The sequence below is a fragment of the Phacochoerus africanus genome, chromosome 8 (assembly GCF_016906955.1).
Source record: "Phacochoerus africanus isolate WHEZ1 chromosome 8, ROS_Pafr_v1, whole genome shotgun sequence".
Taxonomy (NCBI): Eukaryota; Metazoa; Chordata; class Mammalia; order Artiodactyla; family Suidae; genus Phacochoerus; species Phacochoerus africanus.
Window position 1 is genome coordinate 135,503,859 of NC_062551.1, and position 22,527 is coordinate 135,526,385.

The 22,527-nt window shown below is 39.6% G+C and overlaps 1 protein-coding gene across 2 annotated transcripts in view; it reads right to left on the reverse strand.

Moving 5' to 3' along the window:
* Positions 1-22,527, reverse strand: part of AK5 (adenylate kinase 5) — a 288,498-nt gene that overhangs the window by 256,972 nt on the left and 8,999 nt on the right. The window contains exons 3-5 of one of the 2 annotated variants that reach the window (XM_047794362.1): positions 20,080-20,175; positions 15,560-15,729; positions 15,349-15,462 (exon numbers count right to left, since the gene is read on the reverse strand). In XM_047794362.1, the coding sequence (XP_047650318.1) occupies positions 15,349-15,462; positions 15,560-15,729; positions 20,080-20,175 (380 nt within the window). Of the gene's footprint in view, positions 1-15,348; positions 15,463-15,559; positions 15,730-20,079; positions 20,248-22,527 lie in introns of both variants that reach the window. The other variant, XM_047794361.1, reaches the window with a different exon arrangement.

Here is a 22,527-nt window from a genome sequence, read left to right on the forward strand (position 1 = left end):
TGAAGGACCAATTTAATCAGAGAAGTGAAAAAAAATACAGAGAAAAAATAAAACAGTCATAATAATTTGGCCACTCAACAAAGTCAAGGTCCTTCTGTTCTTCAAAGACTATAGATGATATTCTGAGCCATGTCCTTGAAGCTGTTTGGCAGGTGTTGAAGCCCCCACTGGTGGAAGAATCAACTGTACGCTGACCACAAGCACATAAACCCAGACTGGTGGGAACCAGAAGGCGGATGATGCTGACTCCCAGTTTCCTTGCCACCCACCAACCAGGAAATATCCATGAGCTGATCATGCCCTGTCCCTCAAACACTATAAGACTCCTCACTCCCCCTTCCAAGGGTGGGGGGCATAGTCCTTGAGGACTAGCCTTTGTTGCTCTCTTTGCCTGGCCATTGAAGCTACTTTTTCTGTTTCCTAAAACTCTGTCTCCATGTTTCTATTTGACAGTAGTGTTCAGAGGCAGCTGCTATTTTGACAACAGATGCATACGCTTAGCCAGGAAAGGAAAGGAGGCAGCTCTGTGGGACCACTCCCAAAGGAGAAACTGGGAGGAAATTGGGTGAAATCAAGAGGATACACAGAATGGAAAGTCTGGATTTTGTTCACATATGCAAATGCATAGACAACACCACCGCTGATCACTGAGCATCTAAGTGCTTCTGTCCTGCAATGTGAATGTCCCAGGACTCTCACTGACAGATCACTGGAGTGGTAACAGCCATTTTTAGCAGCAGAAAAATGTCTTCTACCTGAGTCTCACCTGCAACCTCCAAATATAAAATCAAGCAGAGCCGTTCTGGTTGCCTTCACACCTCAAGGTAGCCTCTAAGGATTCTATCAGTCAATTTGAAAAACAGTCTCAGAAGGAACCTGCAGACCCTTTTGCCTTCAAAGCCTCTGACAAAAAGGAGGGAAGAGTTGGTGGGGGCACCTGCGAGGTGAACATTCTACAGAATGTTTATCTTCAACGTGTCCAGCAGTAATAACCACTTCCTGCTGTTGAGCGGTTACCATGAACCAGGCACTGTGCTAAGACAGGCACTTGATCTTATTTAATCTTTACAATGATCCTGTGAGGTATTATTATCCTCATTCTTCAAAGGAAAACACTGAAGCCTCAAGAGGGTCAGTAAAGTAGCTCAACATACAGAGTAAATAAGAGTCCAAACCTTTCGTAACCAACTCCACTGATTTAGATGAGGAGCTGAAAAACTGAACTCAAGATCACTTTTCAAGCAGTCACTTGAATTTTTCCTTTTCAAGACATCCATGACACTAATTTTTATTTTCCACTTCCAGTCAACAAATATTTAATGCGACCCAATGTAGTAAAGGAATGTGCTAAGTTAGCAGGGCAGGTGTGGTGGTCATGGAGGTGGGAAAGGTGAGAAAGGAAGATAAATGGAAAGAAATTTACAGCATCAATGAGACAGAGAACAGGACAGAATCCTGTCTGAGGGGAGAGAAAGACAGAGGGAGAGACACACAAACAATAATTCCACAAAGATCAATTGAGCACTAAGGAGAATTGGTTAGAAAAAAGGTAGCTCATTCATAAAAGCAGGGAAATTAGGAACAAGTTAACAAAAATGTACAAGACTTTTCCATGGAAAACTATAAACCTTTACTTGCTGAAGAACATAAAACAAGAACTGAATGAATGGAGTAATACAGCAATGTTCATGGATGGAAATATGTCAGTTCTTTGAAAACAAATCTTTATATAATCTAATCTATATTTAAATTCAAATAAAAATCTCTATAATTTTTAATGAGTCTGACAAATTGATTCTAAAATCCATAAAGAGAAAATACATAGGTGTAGCCAATTTAGGAAAGAAGCAAGGAGGGACTATCCTTCAGGCATGTGGGTATAATTTAGAGTTCCTTGCCTGAAATCATGATATTGACAGAGAAACACATAAACAGAAAAAACAAGTGAGGAGAGAAGCCATGTAGCAGACCCATGTCTCTCCAGGAAGAAGTCACTTTAGAGACAAAAAGATGCACTAGTCAACACAGGATTTTTGGACCACTGGATGTGTTTTTCATTTTCATTTAAGACATACAACAATAAAATTCACACTATACACACCAATTAAAGCAGATAGAATAAATACCTGAAACTTCAAACAAAACTAAAAATAGCTAGAAAACTAAAATATTTTTAAGACTATAGGGAGTTGTTGCACAGTGGTTAATGGATCTGACTAGGAACCATAAGGTTGCGGGTTCGATCCCTGCCCTTGCTCAGTGGGTTAAGGATCCGGCGTTGCCATGAGTTGTGGTGTAGGTTGCAGACAGGCTCGGATCCTCTGTTGCTCTGGCTCTGGCTCTGGCATAGGCTGGCGGCTACAGCTCCGATTGGACCCCTAGCCTGGGACCTCCATATGCTGTAGAAGCGGACCCCAAAAAAAGGCAAAAAAAAAAAGAAAGAAAGAAAAAAGGACTATAGGGAGTGATCTACCTTTAAGATCTAAATGCAGAAGTTCCCCGTTGTGGCTCAGCAGGTTAAGAATCTGACTAGTATCCTAAAAAACAGGGCAACCACAAGCCAAAAGCAAATATTGCATTTGCAAAAAATGAAAAAAAAATACACTCAAGCAGATAATAACAGGAGACCAGCCAACAAAAAAAAAAAAAAAAGAAGGAAGAATGGAGAACCATAGAATCAACTGGAACACGAGGTTCAAATGGCAATAAATAATCATCTATCAATTATCACCTTAAATGTCAATGGACTGAATGCCTCAGTCAAAAGACACAGAGTGGCTGAGTGGATAAAAAGGCAAAAACCTTCAATATGCTGCCTACAAGAAACTCACCTTAGGACAAAAGATACATATAGATTGAAAGTGAAAGGGTGGGGAAAAATATTTCACTCCAATAGACATGAGAGAAAAGCAGGAGTTGCAATCGCTCATATCAGACAAAATAGACTTTAAAACAAAAGACATAAAGAAAGACAAAGAAGGACACTACTTAATGATTAATGGATCCATCCAAGGAGAGGATGTTACTATCGTCAACATATATGCTCCAAATACAGGAGCACCCAGATACATACAACACATAGTAACAGACATAAAGGGAGATATTGATGAGAATACAATCATAGTAGGAGACCTTAATAACCCCCTCACATCAATGGACAGATCCTCTAGACAGAAAACCAATAAAGCAACAGAGATCCTAAAGGAAACAATAGAAAAGTGAGACTTCATTGATATCTTCAGGACACTACATCCAAAAAAAGCAGACTACACATTCTTCTCAAATGCTCACGGAACATTCTCAAGAATCGACCACATATTGGGACACAAAGCTAACCTCAATAAATTGAGGAGCATAGAAATTACCTCAAGTATCTTCTCTGACCACAATGCCATGAAATTAGAAATCAACCATGGGAAAAGGAAAGAGAAAAAACCTACTGCATGGAGACGAAACAACATGCTACTAAAAAACCAATGGGTCAATGAGGAAATCAAGAAGGAAATTAAAAACTACCTGGAAACAAATGATAATGAAGACACAACCTCTCAAAATCTATGGGATGCTGCAAAAGCAGTGCTCAGAGGGAAATTTATAGCAATACAGGCCTTTCTCAAAAAAGAAGAAAGATCCCAAATGGACAACTTAACCCTCCACCTAAACGAATTAGAAAAAGAAGAACAAAAAAGGCCTAAAGTCAGCAGAAGGAAGGAAATTATAAAGATCAAAGAAGAAATCAATAAAATAGAGACTCAAAAAACAATAGACAAAATTAATAAAACCAAGAGCTGGTTCTTTGAAAAGGTAAACAAAATGGACAAACCCCTGGCCAGACTCACTAAAAAGAGGAGAGAAAGAACCCAAAGAACCAAAATTATAAATGAAAAAGGAGAAATCACAACGGATACAGCAGAAATACAAAAAACCATAAGAGAATACTATGAACAACTATATGGCAACAAGTTTGACAATCTGGAAGAAACGGACAATTTTCTAGAATCTTACAGCCTGCCAAAACTGAATCAAGTAGAAAGAGACCAACTGAACAGACCGATCACTAGAAATGAAATTGAAGAGGTCATAAAATCACTCCCTACAAATAAAAGCCCAGGACCAGATGGCTTCACAGGTGAATTCTATCAAACATATAAAGAGGAATTGGTGCCCATCCTCCTGAAACTCTTTCAAAAGGTTGAAGAAGGAGGAATACTCCCAAAGACATTCTATGATGCCACCATCACCCTCATTCCAAAACCAGACAGAGATACCACCAAAAAAGAAAACTATCACCCAATATCATTGATGAATATAGATGCAAAAATTCTCAACAAAATCTTAGCCAACCGAATCCAACAACATATCAAAAAAATTATACACAATGACCAGGTGGGGTTCATCCCAGGTTCACAAGGATGGTTCAACATATGCAAATCAATCAGCATCATACACCACATTAACAAAAGAAAAGTCAAAAATCATATGATCATCTCAATAGATGCAGAAAAAGCATTTGACAAAGTCCAACATCCATTCATGATCAAGACCCTCGCCAAAGTGGGTATAGAGGGAACATTCCTGAACATAATCAAAGCCATTTATGATAAACCCATAGCAAATATAATACTCAATGGGGAAAAACTGAAAGCCTTCTCACTCAAATCTGGAACAAGACAGGGATGCCCACTCTCACCACTGCTCTTCAACATAGTTTTGGAAGTCCGAGCCACAGCAATTAGACAAACCAAAGAAATAAAAGGCATCCATACAGGAAGAGAAGAGATCAAACTGTCACTGTATGCAGATGACATGATACTATACATAGAAAACCCGAAGGACTCAACCCCAAAACTCCTTGAACTGATCAACAAATTCAGCAAAGTAGCAGGATATAAGATGAACATTCAGAAGTCAGTGGCATTTCTGTATACCAGCAATGAAATATTAGAAAAGGAATACAAAAATACGATACCTTTTAAAATTGCACCTCACAAAATGAAATACCTCGGAATACACCTGACCAAGGAGGTAAAGGACCTATATGCCGAGAACTATAAAACCTTAATCAAAGAAATCAAAGAAGATGTAAAGAAATGGAAAGATAGTCCATGTTCCTGGATTGGGAAAATCAATATTGTAAAAATGGCCATACTACCCAAAGCAATCTACAGACTCAATGCAATCCCTATCAAATTACCCAGGACATTTTTCACAGAACTAGAACAAACAATCCAAACATTTATATGGAACCACAAAAGACCCAGAATCGCCAAAGCAATCCTGAAAAACAAAAACCAAGCAGGAGGCATAACTCTCCCAGACTTCAAGAAATACTACAAAGCCACAGTCATCCAAACAGTGTGGTACTGGTATCAAAACAGACAGACAGACCAATGGAACAGAAGAGAGAACCCAGAAACAAACCCTGACACCTATGGTCAATTAATCTTTGACAAGGGAGGCAAGAACATCAAATGGGAAAAAGAAAGTCTATTCAGCAAGCATTGCTGGGAAACCTGGACAGCTGCATGCAAAGCAATGAAACTAGAACACACCCTCACACCATGCACCAATATAAACTCAAAATGGCTGAAAGACTTAAATACACGACAGGACACCATCAAACTCCTAGAAGAAAACATAGGCAAAACACTCTCGGACATCAACATCATGAATATTTTCTCAGGTCAGTCTCCCAAAGCAATCGAAATTAGAGCAAAAATAAACCCATGGGACCTCATCAAACTGAAAAGCTTTGGCACAGCAAAGGAAACCCAAAAGAAAACAAAAAGACAACTTTCAGAATGGGAGAAAATAGTTTCAAATGATGCAACTGACAAGGGCTTAATCTCTAGAATATATAAACAACTTATACAACCCAACAGCAAAAAAAAAAACAATCAATCAATGGAAAAATGGGCAAAAGACCTGAATAGACATTTCTCTAAAGAAGATATACAGATGGCCAACAAACACATGAAAAAATGCTCAACATCGCTGGTTATAAGAGAAATGCAAATCAAAACTACCATGAGATACCACCTCACACCAGTCAGAATGGCCATCATTCATAAATCCACAAATAACAAGTGCTGGAGGGGCTGTGGAGAAAAGGGAACCCTCCTGCACTGTTGGTGGGAATGTCAACTGGTACAGCCACTATGGAGAACAGTTTGGAGATACCTTAGAAATCTATACATAGAACTTCCATATGACCCCGCAATCCCACTCTTGGGCATCTATCCAGACAAAACTCTACTTAAAAGAGACACGTGCACCCGCATGTTCATTGCAGCACTATTCACAATAGCCAGGACATGGAAACAACCCAAATGTCCATCGACAGATGATTGGATTCGGAAGAGGTGGTATATATACACAATGGAATACTACTCAGCCATAAAAAAGAATGACATAATGCCATTTGCAGCAACATGGATGGAACTAGAGACTCTCATACTGAGTGAAATGAGCCAGAAAGACAAAGGCAAATACCATATGATATCACTTATAACTGGAATCTAATATCCAGCACAAATGAACATCTCCACAGAAAAGAAAATCATGGACTTGGAGAAGAGACTTGTGGCTGCCTGATGGGAGGGGGAGGGAGTGGGAGGGATCGGGAGCTTGGGCTTCTCAGACACAACTTAGAATAGATATACAAGGAGATCCTGCTGAGTAGCATTGAGAACTTTGTCTAGATACTCATGTTGCAACAGAAGAAAGGCTGGGGAAAAAATGTAATTGTAGTGTATACATGTAAGAATAACCTGACCCCCTTGCTGTACAGTGGGAAAATAAAAATAAATAAATAAATAAATAAATAAATAAATAAATAAATAAATAAATAAATAATCTGACTAGTATCCAAGAGGATGCAAGTTTGATCCCTGGGCTCACTCAGTGGGTTCAGGATCTGGCATTGCTGTGGCTGGGGTGCAGAGCCACAGCTACAGCTCTGATTAGATCCCTAGTCTGTGAACTTCCATATGCTGCAGGTGCGGCTCTAAAAAGATCCCCCCCCCCCAAAAAAAAATCTAAATGTAGAAGTCAAAAGGAAAATAATGATACATTTACCACATTTAAATTGAAAACTTATGTAGGACAAAAATTGAGCATGATTCTGTCTGTTTCTCAAACATGATTTATAAAAATGTAAGTGGAGGAAAATATGGTCAAGATACATAACAAAGAATTAGAATTATGAATGTCCAAATCACTAATTAAAAAATCAAGCAATTCAAGCATCCAAAGTTATGTTTGGGTAATTCTCAAAAGAGGCGATACAAATGGCCACTAAAGTTTTTTTTTTTTTAAATGTTTTAGTTCACTAGTGATTAGGAGAATACAAATTAAAACAGCAAAACAAAACACTTCTAATCTATCAGGTAGCCTAAAGTAAAACTATTTGAAACTAAGTATTGGTGAGATCAGGGAAAGAGGAAAGAAGTAGTTATAAATTCATAAGGTCACTTTTTAATAACATTTCAACAAACTTTAAAATATAGATTTAAAATTAGGCACACATACACACAGTTTCCTTCTACCGTAGAAAATCCATTTCTAGAAATATTCCTGAGATACGCTATGGGATATGTATACAAGGATATTGACCACAGTGTTATTGGTAATAGCTGTAATTTCAAAGCAACCTGAAATCACTCACAAAATATGACATTTATAGAATGTAACATAAGGAAACAATTATAAGAAGGAGCTTGGTCTACATGTATTAAAACAATGCTCAAAAACAACACACAGGGAAAAGAAGCAAGTTCTGAGATGATATAAATAGCATTAGGAAGAGGATCTAGCAAGAGCAGGTCACAGGGAGGAATAAGTAGCCCAGCATGCTGAATGCATGTGTAGATACATAAAAATATAGAAAATTAGCTGGGGCCAGAAAGCTGAATGTATTGTTAATTACTGTCAGTTTTTTAAAAAATACATTGGGTGTAGACTTTCCACCTTCATTTTCAATAACAGCACCATGAAGTTCTTACTGGTTTCGCTGTTTGGTTAATAAATCCTCAGAACAGAAATTGAGCTTTTCTCCCCACTCCAAGCCCATGGAACATGAAACTCTATAGCCTTTAAAAACCACCTTGCTTGGGCTCTGACTATGGACCAAACCATCTACAGCAATCTTGGCCATGGAGTATGTTTGGTTGGTGGTAAAGAGATCTAACACTTTCCATCCCTGCCAAACTTGGTTCCTTTCCCCTCATCAACCTGTTTTCTCTTTTCAACAATCAGGCCAAAGGCCAGAGGAAATGTTTCAGAGAGGAAGTCCTATAAAACGCAAGGAGGGGAACCAGGGCTACGCTGCGGGGGATGAGGAGAGTCGCCCCCTCCCCTCTCACTGGGCGGGCCTGATGCTCAGCTCGGGCTGAAAAGTAAGGATGGGAAGGAAAGACGGGGCACAGCCATGTCGCTGGTCGTGCAAAGTACTGGCTGTGTCTCAAGAACTGTTTTCCCTTCTTCCATAATAACTGCTCTGTAGCCGGGCCCATGTCTGACCATGTGACTCCACGCCCAACCTTCCTGATAGGATGCAACCATGCAACTTAAGTTCTCATCAGGGATGTGACGTGCTCTGTACTGTCCTGGGGTCTGGGACTTCCAACGTTGCACACATACCTTCTGCACGCTTCTCCCTCTCCCAACCACCTGGAAGTAACCATGGTGGCGACCCAGCTTTCACCACGCAGATGTCACCCCGTCCCAGGGCAGTGGTTGTCAAAGGGTGCTCTTGAGACCCCTGGGGATCACTGAGACCCTTTCATGGAGGACACAGGCCAAAACTATTTTCATACTAACACTGAGCAATTCTGTGACTTTTTCACTCTCATTCCCTCACAAACGTACGGAAGTTTTCCAGTGGCTACATGATGTGTGATATTACAGCAGGTGGAATGCAAAAGCAGACATAAGAATCCAACTCTCTTCTATGAAGCTAAAAATTAAAGAGATGTGCAAAAATGTAAAGCCATGCTTCTTCTATCATCATTTTTTTTTGGCTTTGGAAAACAGGGTTACTTTTCATAAAAATGTGTTATCTCTGTTAAAACTTACGGATTTACTGTTATTTTAAATGACTTAATATTTAAAATTTTCCTTTTCAATTTCTCATATGCTAAATACAAATATCTATAGTCCATCAAATGAAAGCTTTTTGAGTTCTTTAATAATTTTTAAAAGTGTAAAGAGGTCTTATGACCCAAAAACTTTGACAACCACTTCCCTATGGTTTGGAGGAACAAAACTTGGAAAGAACCTGCATCAGTGAGAAAATGTGAGGCTGAAGCTGTGAATGAAAGAGCACCCTCACTCATGGTGAGGCTGTCACATACAAGGGAAATAAGTTTCTGTGTTAAGCCACTGAATCATTGTGTCTTTTTATTCTAGCGTATTGGATTTACTCCAAATAATACAACAGTCATATGAAGGGGATGCTACTACATCAAAAACTAAAATATATGGTATCAGTTTTCTTGAGCAGTAAGGGCACAGATATTTTAGACTGTAAGTTGATCCCTTGTTACACAGTTGTAAAATAATTGGTGTAACTATTGTGATCACTTGGAAGGCTGATCATGTTCCTATGAAGCCCATAGCTGGGGAGGAAATGGCTAGAAAGAGCTAGAATGTTAGTACGTGTTGACGGGTTTCTGTTGTGTTTGGCAACATATGATAAGATCAACTCAAGAAAGGACTAACCAATTGGTAAGCAGATGAAGAGAAAAAAAGTCTCCTGTAATTTAAGACATCTCAAGATTGAAAGAGCCAACTGCTTCTATACCTCCAGACAGCAGAAGATATGACTAAAGTTGCTCAAAGGACTCCGATTTACTACCCATCTCCTTCCAAAAATAGGGACCCAGCCTTACCGCAAAACCCAGACTAAGGATGTTGCCTTCTCACCCAAGCCTGTTGCTTTAGATGGCCTCAAAGTGACCGCCATCAAAATGAGAAAACAAACAAACAAAGCAGCTAATAATCTACATCCAGAAAAGAACTCTGAAAGTCGTTACAGGTATGTGGAACGAACTAGAAGCCAAAAGAGCAGAAGCTTACCAAAGCAACAATAAGCCTAGCCAGACAACGCTTGTGGTTTTTTTCCACACTTAAAAGGGCTTCCAAGGAGGGCACGGTCTCCAACAAATCACTTTGATGTGACCATGCAGAATAACGGGCAATCAAGAGACCTTCTCAGAGGGACAAGGGCTTCAGAAGAGAACAGGCCAAGAGTTACTCCTGGAGAGAGAACACGGAGCTGCCGATGCGCTAACCCAGGAAATGACTCTATTCCAGGGGATTTATCTGCTATGGTTCAGGATTGATCATATACATTGCCAAATTCCCTTTCCTGAAGAGGAGCCTTCATTTTGCCTCTCCTGGTTTGCTCCTCCGTGGTTTATTGTTGAAATGGAAAGAAGACAACTTGAGATGTTTAGTCTGCAGGTGGCTGCGATGAGGAGTTAACTCTGGACATAATGGAGAGAACGAGACATCAAGTAGAGATGGTTGACTTTTGAACTACATGATGGGCTGCTGTTTTTGTGAAATGAGTGAGCACATTCTATATGTGGGAAGAAGGAGCAGGCAAATCTTTGGATGATCAGAGGGGCAAATTGAGGTAGACGCTGTTCGTCAGTTCTCCCGTCCTTCCACAGTCATAGAACTGTAGCCAGGCACCTGGCTGCCCAGCTGGACCAAACTTGCCGGCCTGCCTCGCAATTACAACACATCCACATTCTCAATGACACCGTGTGAGGAGAACTGATGGAGGCCACTTCTGGAACTGGGACTTCAGACCTTCACGTTCTCTTCCCCTTACATGCCCACTGGAACCCCTCTGTGATGACAACCCTGCTTTGATGATATGGACGATGACGGGGTCCTAAGAGATGCAGAGCAACAACTTGGAAGGAACCCTCCAAACTCCCCAGTCAATCAGGACTGTTAACATGGACACTATTCCCTATCAGAAAAAATATGCTTCTTTGCCCAACTATGCGTTACGTTTTCGGTTTGTTTTTTGTTTTTGCCTTTTCTGGGGCCGCTCCTGCGGCATATGGAGGTTCCCAGGCTAGGGGTCGAATCGGAGCTGTAGCTGCCAGCCTACACCAGAGCCACAGCAATGCGGGATCCAAGCCGCATCTGGGACCTACACCTCAGCTCACGGCAACGCCAGATCCTTAACCCACTGAGCAAGGCCAGGGATCAAACCTGCAACCTCATGGTTCCTAGTCAGATTCATTAACCACTGAGCCACGACAGGAACTCCCATGTTAGGTCTTTTTGTTACAATGGTCTTACTATCACTAGTGTACGGCTGATGTCAGAAATCCATCTCTTTGTACCCTCTGGGCCTGTGAGGGAGTCTTGAGGGAAACGTTCTGTATATGTGTTTATACGTGTCCACACGTGTAGTAAAAAGTAGGTGGTTAAAGAAAAATTTTGAGGGAGTTCCCGTTGTGGCTCTGCAGGGTAACAGTCCCGACTAGGATCCATGAAGACGCGGGTTTGATCCCGGGCCTCACTCAGTGGGTTAGGACCCCACAGTGCCGTGAGCCGTGGTGTGGGTCGCAGACACGGCTTGGATCTGGCGTTGCTATGGCTGCGGCTCCAATTCAACCCCTGCCTGGGAGCTTCCATATGCCACAGATGAGGCCCTAAAAAAAGAAAAGAAAAAAGAAAACCTTTGGGGAGTGTAGTGTAATAAAAATATCTGCTTAGTATTTGTCCCGGATTCTGGTTCCTGGCACAGAGCTTCTAAAACACTTGGCATTTCCGCAGGGACAGGAGTGTCTTTTGTTGCTCATCATTAGCACCTTCTGACTACACGTGAGTTCAAGCTAAACAGGTGACTCAGGGAAGGGCCCCTGAATAGTGTCAAGATGGGGCTGGTGGCCAGAAAGACCAAACATGAGATTTGAAGGTGGGCAGGTTCGGTCTCCCTTCCCAGCCTCCAGGGAGGGGGTCAAGGATTTGGAGACTGGGTTATAAAACCCTTGAGCGATGAGGTCTGGAGCCCTTTTGGGTTTGCGAACACCCTGACATGCTGGGAGTGTGGTGCACCCGGAGAGGCCAGGGATATTGTGCTACTCCAATCTCATACCTTGATCTACTTCCATTTAGCTGTTCCATGAGTTGTATTTTTTCTAAGAAGCCAGTAAAGATAAGTAAAGCATTTTCCTGAGTTCTGCGTGTCAGTCTAGTGAATTGTCAAACCTGAGGAGGGTGTCGTGGAAATGTCTAAACATAGCTGGTTGGACAGAAGTACGGGTTGCCCTGGGACTTTTGAATGATGTCTGAAGTTGAGGGAGTGGGGGTGGCAGTCATGTGGGACTGAGCCTTAACCTGTACCATCTGCACTAACTTTGCATATTTAGTGACAGAGTTGAATTCAATTATTGGACATCTAGTTAGTGTCAGAGGATTGGAGAATTAGTGTAGAAACCACCCCCCCAATTTGGTGCCAGAAGAGGTACCAGAAAAAAAGACACCCCAAGAGCTTAAGGCTACATGGGGTGTGGTATAATTGGGGCGGACCCAAATACTTGGCTTTACATAAACTCTTCAGCTCTGCCTCTGTCCTCTCTGAACAATGGCAGCATCGACCTCAGGCACCACCACACTGCCTGCAGCGGGCAAGACCCTCCAGGCCACCACAATGCCAAGATGGTAAATTGGACCAAAAGTTCACGTTGTGCATGTACAACGAACACGTACGAAGCCTCAGAAATGTGGCTGAGAGTGGTCAATGCAGGTGACTGAATGTTCTACAGGGAGATCCCAGACCATCTTCTAGAACTTGCTAACAGGTGTCCCCAAACCAATACTGTGACTTTTCACCCACTGTGGTGGAGGCTCATCACTCATGTCCAGGCTATAGGAGAGAAACTAGAGATTGATCAGGTGTCCACAGAGAGTTGCTGAGGAGTTATGCATTTCCTGCCTCTTCTCGGCTATTTCCCCCACTGCTGAAATTCTTCCAGGATTCAGGTTTTTGAGCCTGAACCAGACCCAAGCTGAGGATAGCAGACATATGTGAAACTGAATGAGAAGCTTAACTTTTGATTTCTATTGGACTGGGCTTGCTAATTAAAATTTTTTTCCAGCTTTATTGAGATATAATTGAGGACTGGACTTTTTTTATTTTTTGTCTTTTTGTCCTTTTAGGGCTGCTTCTGTGGCATATGGAGGTTCCCAGGCTAGGGGTCTAATTGGGGCTGTAGCCACTGGCCTACACCAGAGCCACAGCAACACCAGATCCGAGCCGCATCTGTGACCTACACCACAGCTCACGGCAATGCCGGATCCTTAACCCACTGAGCAAGGACAGGAATCCAACCTGCAACTTTATGGTTCCTAGTCGGATTCGTTAACCCCTGAGACACGACAGGAACTCCATCTGCTACTCTTTTAAACTGACCAGGAAAAGTATAGGATCTGCCTGAGTTATTATCTGGGAGAGAAGTGAGAGATTCAGAGCATGTTTGAAAGGCAATAGAGGGAAAGAATCAAGTAGCTTTTCTGCTTGTGCGCACTAAGTGCGTTTCATTCAATATGTAAGGTGGACCAGGACTGGGTGTGAATTCCTGCCTGCTTGGCTATCGTGCTTCCACCATAGCCGTGAATCACATGGAATGAATGACATAGTACACATTTTCAACAGCAATATCACTTGATGGCAATAGCAACAATAAATAATTGATTTTTTTCTAGTTTTTCTCTCCTCAAGGCCAGAGCAATTAGAACCAAGCCCTTCAGCTGGGTAAGCACCAGAGCTTCCGGACTTGCTGTAGGAAGGAGAAACTGGGGAGAGGAGAAAAACATTCCAGCACAATTCCAGCAGCATCCCCCCAAAGTGAATGTGAATATTCAAAGACAGGTTTCATGAAACCACCTCCTGGCCTTGAACTACTTAACTCAACTTCTTTTATATGAGACATAAATTGACAACTTATTTGACTTAGTCTTCTTTGATAATAACTATAATGTCAACTGTTTCTCTAAATAACAAAATAAACAAATTTGAAGAAAAGTGGGCAAAGGAAAGCAGGCATTCGCACAAGGAAGAAATACACATGGTCAATTAAGTTTCTGAAAATATACTTAACCTTAGAAATAACTCAATAAACATAAAAAATGAAATACAGTTTCTTACTTACCAGGTTGGCAAACATTTTAAATATGAATTATATCTGGTTGGAAAAGGTCTGGAGAAATATACTGTTATTCAACACTGATAGCACCATGACTTGGAAAAGCCTTTTTGGTGAAAGTTTGAAATAGCTATGAAAAGTAAAACTGCATTTGTAAATGAGCAAGCACACAGAGCCGTGCATGGGTGTGTGTGTAAGAGTGTAATGTAAAGAAAAACGCCTGGAGTTCCCGTCGTGGCTCCGTGGTTAATGAATCCGTCTAGGAACCATGAGGTTGCAGGTTCAAACCCTGGCCTTGCTCAGTGGGTTAAGGATCTGGTGTTGCCGTGAGCTGTGGTGTAGGTCACAGACGCGGCTTGGATCCTGCATTGCTATAGCTCTGGTGTAGGCCGCAGGTGCATATGCTGCAGGTGCAGTGCTAGAAAACACCAAAAAAAAAAAAAAAAAAGGCCTGGAAAAATACACAATAAGCTTAACGGTATTTCTATTCCTCAGTATAAGACAGGCAATGGAATAGAAAGAGGGTATTAATGGATATTCACATCTTACGCCAGGGCTTAAAATGTTATTTTTGTAATTCAGCATTATAAATGAAAAATTAGTCCCCCTAGTTTTTCAAAGATTAAATAGATATAGAAAATATTTTAAATGATGTACTTCCTTTTAAAATAGGTTTCTGGGTATTCAGCAGGCATAGTCTACTCAATTTGAGTACATTTTGACAAATTGAACCCTACCTTATTATAGGTAGTGGCTTAGTACGTCATATCCCAGTGAAGAGGGGTTCTTTAGCAGGTGACACTGTAATGGTAGGGTGACATTGTCCATCCCTGGGCTGTACTGGATAAAGCTTGTTTTTAAGTAATTAAAAATAAAAAAATACAATCTTAGGGAAAATATTTTGAAATAAAGGTTAGAGAGATTTATATTTTTCAATAAAAAATAATGAATGCTATTATTAGTTTTTATCTTTTCTTTTTGGCAGAGACTGTCTTCAATGTTTAAGCCTGGGTGCCAAGGAAAAGACCTTCTGCCAACCCATACTAATGCACTTGCCCATTTTCAGGCCAGCATTCATTCAAAATAACAGCAAGTCTTCCAAGAAATATATATTAATCTCAAAGTTTTAAGCAAAAAATGTAGGTCATTTATAATATTAAGGAGACATTCTTACTTGGTCCTCAAAAGACAGAGCCTGGGCAACATCTCTTGGAAACCCGTCAATAACAATGCCCACTTCATCAGGCATTTGCATCAGTTTTTGTTTTATCTCTGTAATCGTTGTTTCCTTTTTTAAAGAAAAAAGATGAAAAATCAGAGTGAAACTTACACTCACAGTGAGTACAGAAATCTTTGTAGAATAGAAGCACATTATACAGCAGTACCTGTGGGGCCAATTCTCCAGTTGTAATTATTTTGGCAATAAGACTCCATTTCCTATTGCTGCTGGTACTGTGGATCTTCTTCCTTAATAGTTCTCCCACCGAAATGTATTGAAATCCATAACGCTCTGCAATTTTCAAACTTTGAGTACCCTTTCCACTTCCTGGACCACCTGTCAGTTAAAAACAGGTAAACCTGTGACCTTCTGATGATGTAAGAAACACCCTTTTAAACAACCATCTTCATCTTGAGTTGCAGAGTCTAGACCAGTACAAGAACAGAAACTGTTCTACCTGGGTCATTCTCAGTGCTTCCACTGAAGGCAGAGCAAGAGTAGACTCAGCCAAGGAAAGAGCAAAATTGAGATGGACTCTATTAGACCAAAGAGACATTTTTTCCTTTACCAATTTTAGCAAAGAACTAATTTTAAAAATTGAATAATGCAGTTGGAAGCAACAGTCTCCATTTTGCTGTGTAAGCTCTAATAATCATTTTTTCTCTTGGTAATCAAAGAAAAATCTATGACGTAAAAGACAATGATCATAATGACAGAGATGTGTTACATGCCAACAAAGAGTTAATGCGAAGTTTTGTGAAAAGGAACAATTCGTTTTAACCAAAGGCACACCAATATTGACATAGCTTATTTAAATCTTTTTTTTTGAGCTGTCTGCTCATGCATCTCCTTGCCTTATCTTCTTGAAGTTTAAAAGAAATCTCACACAATAAATATGCGGAATGAATGGAAGATGTCTTTAAAGTGAAATGATTTCACAGAACTCATGACAATTTTTGACTTTGTGATATGTTAGTATGAATAATAAATACTTTGCAACATAATTTATCACTAATCATTGGTGACTGACATTATTTTTTAAAAGCATGAGCACTAAAATAACAGATAATGATAAAATATGTGCCTCAGATCTTGTTTCTAAACAACATTACATTATTTTAATTTATATTTCTAGACAACCTAAACTAATCAGACTCGAAAGTCAGCAAATTTCAAAATAAAGCACATAACAATCAGGCTAGTCTGGTTTGTTATTTGTTGGCAGTTATAAAAATAAAACATTTTCAAGTACTTAATCATAGATGATTGACCACAAAGTATTTTTAAAAGTCAATTTATAATAAGAAATGAGCTGTTTTGGGTAATATTCATTGAAAATAATTGATTAAGCAATATTGAAAATAAAAATTCAATAGAAAAGTGAGTTGATGTTCTCCCTACTAATTCAACTTATCAAGTTTTTTGGGGAGTAGAAATCATCTTACATATCATTATTTTATTATTTTTTAATGAATTTGTTCATTTAATTGGTTTCTATATTGCATAACAATGTGTGTTTGACATTCAAATTGAGGGACTAGAGATCCAAAAGATTTTTTCAAATCACAATTAATCACTGAAAAAAATGTTTACAAATCATTGCCATATGCTTTTTTTTACTGAAGCACATATCATTATTTAGTACATATTTTTATTCTTGTCACAAATAACATAAGTAGAAAAGTGTTTGTTTTGCTTTATTTTGTTTTTTGTAATTAGAGTTCTGAGCAAGTGGACTTGGTTGGCGAGGGCTTATTTCTTCTGTAAAAATTTTAATGTGCAGAATTCTAAGATCAAGTCATGTATGGAGACCCTTTCCTTAATCCCAATGCCAATGCACCTAATAAAACTGGCTTTTGCCTTTTCACAGTTTTATTAAACTAAGGATAGAAATTTCTTTACATTTTTGACATTCTTTTTCTAGAAACACTACCCAATCCTATTAGACTTAATATTATAAATGACTAGTAGATTAATGTCATTACTTTCCAAATCAAAAGTAAGTTTTGGTTCCAAATAACTGCTTTTGGCCTCTTAAGCCATGGTCAAACTGTGGATTGGCTTGAAGAAAAAAAAATTACATGACCAGCACCATCAGCAAGTTCAAATTGATTCGATCTCTGAAGAATGCAAGTTATCTTTTATAAACTGTATTTCCATACTTGATCTCACAAATCATCAAAATAAGAGATTATAAATTCTACTGGATTAAATTCAAACATGCTAAGAAAGTTATGGCACCTCCAGGAAAACAAAATATAAAATGGAGCCAGTAGCAGACAATAGCAACAAAAAAGATTAGCACAACTGACAGAGAATAGCATTAATTTATTGGATGATCTAGAAGCTTCCTAACAAGTGAATCTCTGGGCTCACTAAAACCAGAGTGAGTTTAATTTTGTTATATTTCTTTATCTCTACTACTTATAAATATTAGGATCCATGTAACTCTTAGATTTTATGATTATGCTAACATAAGAGATTCATTCATATCTGTGCCAAGAAGACCAACTTTTTATTTTTATTTATTTATTTATTTTTTGTATTTTTGCTATTCTTTGGGCCGCTCCCGAGGCATATAGAGGTTTCCAGGCTAGGGGTCGAATTGGAGCTGTAGCTGCCAGCCTATGCCAGAGCCACAGCAACGCGGGATCCGAGCCCCGTCTGCAACCTACACCACAGCTCACGGCAATACCGGATCATTAACCCACTGAGCAAGGGCAGGGACCGAACCTGCAACCTCATGGTTCCTAGTCGGATTCGTTAACCACTGCGCCACGATGGGAACTCCAGGAAGACCAACTTTTTAAAAGAAATTCAGTGTTGCCAGAGGGATATTTTGTTTATTTGGATGTAACACCATATACCAAATGGTCAGAATTAATAAAAATTTGTAAAGTTCAGGCACAGTTATTTTATAATTACTCAAGTCATAAAATTGCCCCAATTTTCTCAGATAATCCAAGGTTCAGCTTCTTCTGTTTTCTGTTATCTCAATCCTCTAAAAGTAATTTACACTCATTGGTTCTGCATCATTCTTGTAATATGTAAAATGTTACAACACATCAAGTAAATCTAAAGCCAAAATCACATGCTTGGGAGGCAAACTGATTTTACTGAGTGAAGAAAAACTGGAAGGGGAGAAGGTTTAAGCATTTATATATTCTCCATAGATCTTAGTTTACGGAAATGTTTTAATCATTCTCATATAAAATTCACAATGCACAAAAATTCATATAAATGTGCTGTTTCATGCAAGAGCAACCTGGTATTACATCTTTTTCATGGACAATTAAGCCTTCACTTGTTCTTCCTTTTAATGATCACCAATACTTTACCAACAACAAGAAAAACAATATTGAAAGAATGTCTCATCATAAAATGATGGAATAATTTCCAATTATTCTTCACCTGCAGCTCTGTCTTTTAACAAAGCATTTCCTTGTTTTCTAGGTAAGCACCCTGGCTTTTTAAGCACATGCACAAGAATTAGAATAGATAGAGATTTATGGAATAATAGTGGCTGCTGTAAGCGATAGGGATATTTTGAGTTTTAGAAGGCTGATTTCTGAACTCTTTTTACAATATTATTTTAAACAATTCAGGGCTAAATATACAGGCAATTTCATTTTCATTACACTTAGAGATATACAAATATCACTCCTTCTAGCCTGGTGCACTTAAATTCTTTTTAAGGTTGGCAGTTTATTTGCAAGTCTTTTCCCCCCCTTGTCATCATCATTACATGGTTTAGAAGCAATACTTTTTTGCTTGGGGGCTGTACACATTTGGCCTTCTGTCAACAGTTACTGGGTAGAATAGCTTTGAATATCTCACACTAGATTTTTGCTTCTGGTCATCTCTGAAAGCTGAGTCAAACGGAAAGTGAGACCATGACCACATATGTTGCGTATTCACAGCCCTCTTCATAAGTTTTATAGCTTTTGAGAAAGTTAGAATTTTCAAGAGTAGTCAAAAATGCATTTTGCAAAAATGCTTAAAACACTGTCAACATCTATTCCTTGTGAAATGGCATCAGACTGATATTTTTCATATTCAACATAAGATTCTTAGTAGAAATTTTAAAAATGAACTATCATCCTTGTTATTTTGATTAATACTCAGATATTATATGCTGTGTGAAACACTTTTCGCTTAGACCTGCTTGTCTAAAAACATCAAAACTTAGATTTTATTGTAGGTTCCAGTCTGTCATAAGGCAGATTTGTTTATATCGGTTTCTACCAACATACTGTTATTATTTATTTTTTGTCCTGAAGTTAATAGTGAATAAAAGTTCAGTTTGTTAAGGGGAAAAAGCACATCATATTTAGAAAACACCTAATGGATTCAGTTACCTATGTTAAAATTAATCTGATAGAAACACAAGACAATAAAAATCTTGAAGAGGTTACTTAGTTTTGATTCATTACAGAGACTGTCTATGACATTGTAATGAGATTCTATAACAGTGCCATAGGATTAGATTACATAACTATAACAATTTATATTTTATTGATGATTATGCTAAAAATATTTCCATCTACTCTCTCTTGAGCTTTCGTTTCTATTGTTTGTCTTTATCCAACTACGTCTTTGCAAATATACAGTTAACACAATTTTTGAAATGTAAATATGTAAACAAAGTGAGTAATAATATGAGAATTTCGCTTTCTGTCCTCATACCTATGACAAGAATGATTTTGGGTCGAGGTCTTGTAGGATCAAAGACCTCATACTCCTCAATTAACTCCGCAGTCTCGGAGAGGTCCGTATCACTTTCTATGGAGAATTGATGGATTGGAGGGAGCCGATCATACCGCCGATATGGAAAGTTTGAATTTTCAGGCATTACTGCAAAAGAGTAAGATAACTTTGAAACGGGAAAAAAAGCACAATAAAACGTTTTTTGCACTAAACAGGTTAGTCTAAGAAAATTAAAAACTAAATGAGTTTGATTTTTCTTCAAATGGAAGACGACTCCCATCCCTTTAAGTGGTCAACAAAGTTTTCCTTAAAGGGCCAGACAGTTAATACTTTGGGCTTAGAGGGATATAGAGGCTCACACTCAACTTGGTGTCCACAGCAGGGAAGCAGTCATAAACAATACATAAACACATGGATGTGCTTGTGTTCCAATAAACCTCTGTTTGGAAAATCAGGCAGGGAGCCAGACTTGAACTCTGGGTCATAGGTTGCCAACCTCTGCCCTGGAGGAATCTTTCTGAGTACTGTCTAGTCTTACATGGTAATTACTAGACTAGATACCTAGTCTTGCTAGGAACACATCCTGGTCTCTTCGAACAGTGCTCCCTAAAGTTGTGTAGCGCACATCTTCATGACTTTGACAACCACATGCAGCTGCTCATGGAGGCAATACTTATTATGCACAATATATTTCATTTATGCATAAATTCAGATACACAGTCACTACAATCTGGTCCTTTTGCCTTTTCTAGGGCCGCTCCTGAGGCATGGCTTGGTGGCCTAATGCACCTATAGTTCAATGGAATGGCTTGGTGGCCTAATGCACAAAAACTTAAGGCACAAGACAAGTAAAAGAGTAAATGATTTCTACATGTGGGATATCTTTCAACATTATTTATCTTTACTTTGCCAATAATTATTACCTTTAACCTCCTTGATTTAAAAATGTAACTATGAAGATTCAAGCTGATATCTACAATGGCAACAAATGTTTACCATTTATTGTCAGACATGTGAGTGTGCTGAGGATGGTTTGGCATAAAAATACAATGTAGTCCTGTCTTCTCAAGAGTTTACAGACCAGAGCTCATATGCTTATATCTGACAGCAGTGTGTGCACCAGGCAGCATAAGTGCTAAAATGAATATCTCTTAGAGTAACCACCGCATGAGTTCAATGAATGGGTATATAACATTTGGGATGGAGTGGTGGGAAAGGACTTGCAAAAGAGGCAGACCTCAAACCTCAAAAGACTAGCGCAGGTGATGAAATGTAGAAACAAAACATGACAGTTGGTAGAAAAACACAAAGACGCAGAGTCAGAAATGCAAATGACACATTCAAGTAAATCAGAGGACAGAGCTGGCAAGCTCAAGTGAGGGAGATGGTCTCAACTAGTTGTTGATTTATTTGGTTCATGGATTAATCCTTCCTTCCTCATCCAGATGAGAATATTGCTGGAGGCACAGAAATTCTCTATCAAACAAGTACCTGCACAAAGGAGATGGGAAACTACCTGGCCTTCCTTGAGAAATTTGGCTAAGGGGACTACTGGCCTTGACCATGACATAATGCTCACATCTCCTCTGGGGGTGTGGATCAGGAAGAACTTTCCATTCTCTATCTCTCTTTTTTTTTTTGTCCTTTTGCCTTTTCTAGGGCCGCTCCTGAGGCATATGGAAGTTCCCAGGCTAGGGGTCTAATCGGAGCTGTAGCCCCTGGCCACAGCCACAGCCACAGCCACAGCCACGCGGGATCTAAGCCGCATCTGTGACCTACACCACAGCACAAGGCAACGCCAGATCTTTAACCCACTGAGCAAGGCCAGGGATCGAACCTGCAACCTCATGGTTCCTAGTCAGAGTTGTTAACCACTGCGCTATGATGGGAACTCCTCCATTCTCTTTTGATACAACAAATGAGGTCATTGACTACTGACCCATTGGACTTACTTCAGTTCCACGAAGAGAGTGAAGTAGTCTACAGGTGACAGTGGATATTCTTTTTTTTTTTTTTTGTCTTTTTACCATTTCTAGGGCCGCTCCTATGGCATATGGAAGTTCCCAGGCTAGGGGTCTAATTGGAGCTGTAGCCACCGGCCACAGCCACAGCCACAGCAATGCGGAATCCGAGCCGCATCTGTGACCTACACCACAGCACATGGCAACGCAGGGTCCTGAACCCACTGAGCAAGGCCAGGGATTGAACCTGCAACCTCATGGTTCCTAGCCAGAGTCCTTAACCACTGTGCCATGATGGGAACTCCTCCATTCTCTTTTGATACAACAAATGAGGTCATTGACTACTGACCCATTGGACTTACTTTAGTTCCACAAAGAGAGTGAAGTAGTCTACAGGTGACAGTGGATATTCTGTAGAAAATTCTGGGAAGGGTTATGTCAGGAAAGGCACTAACAACAGTATCCT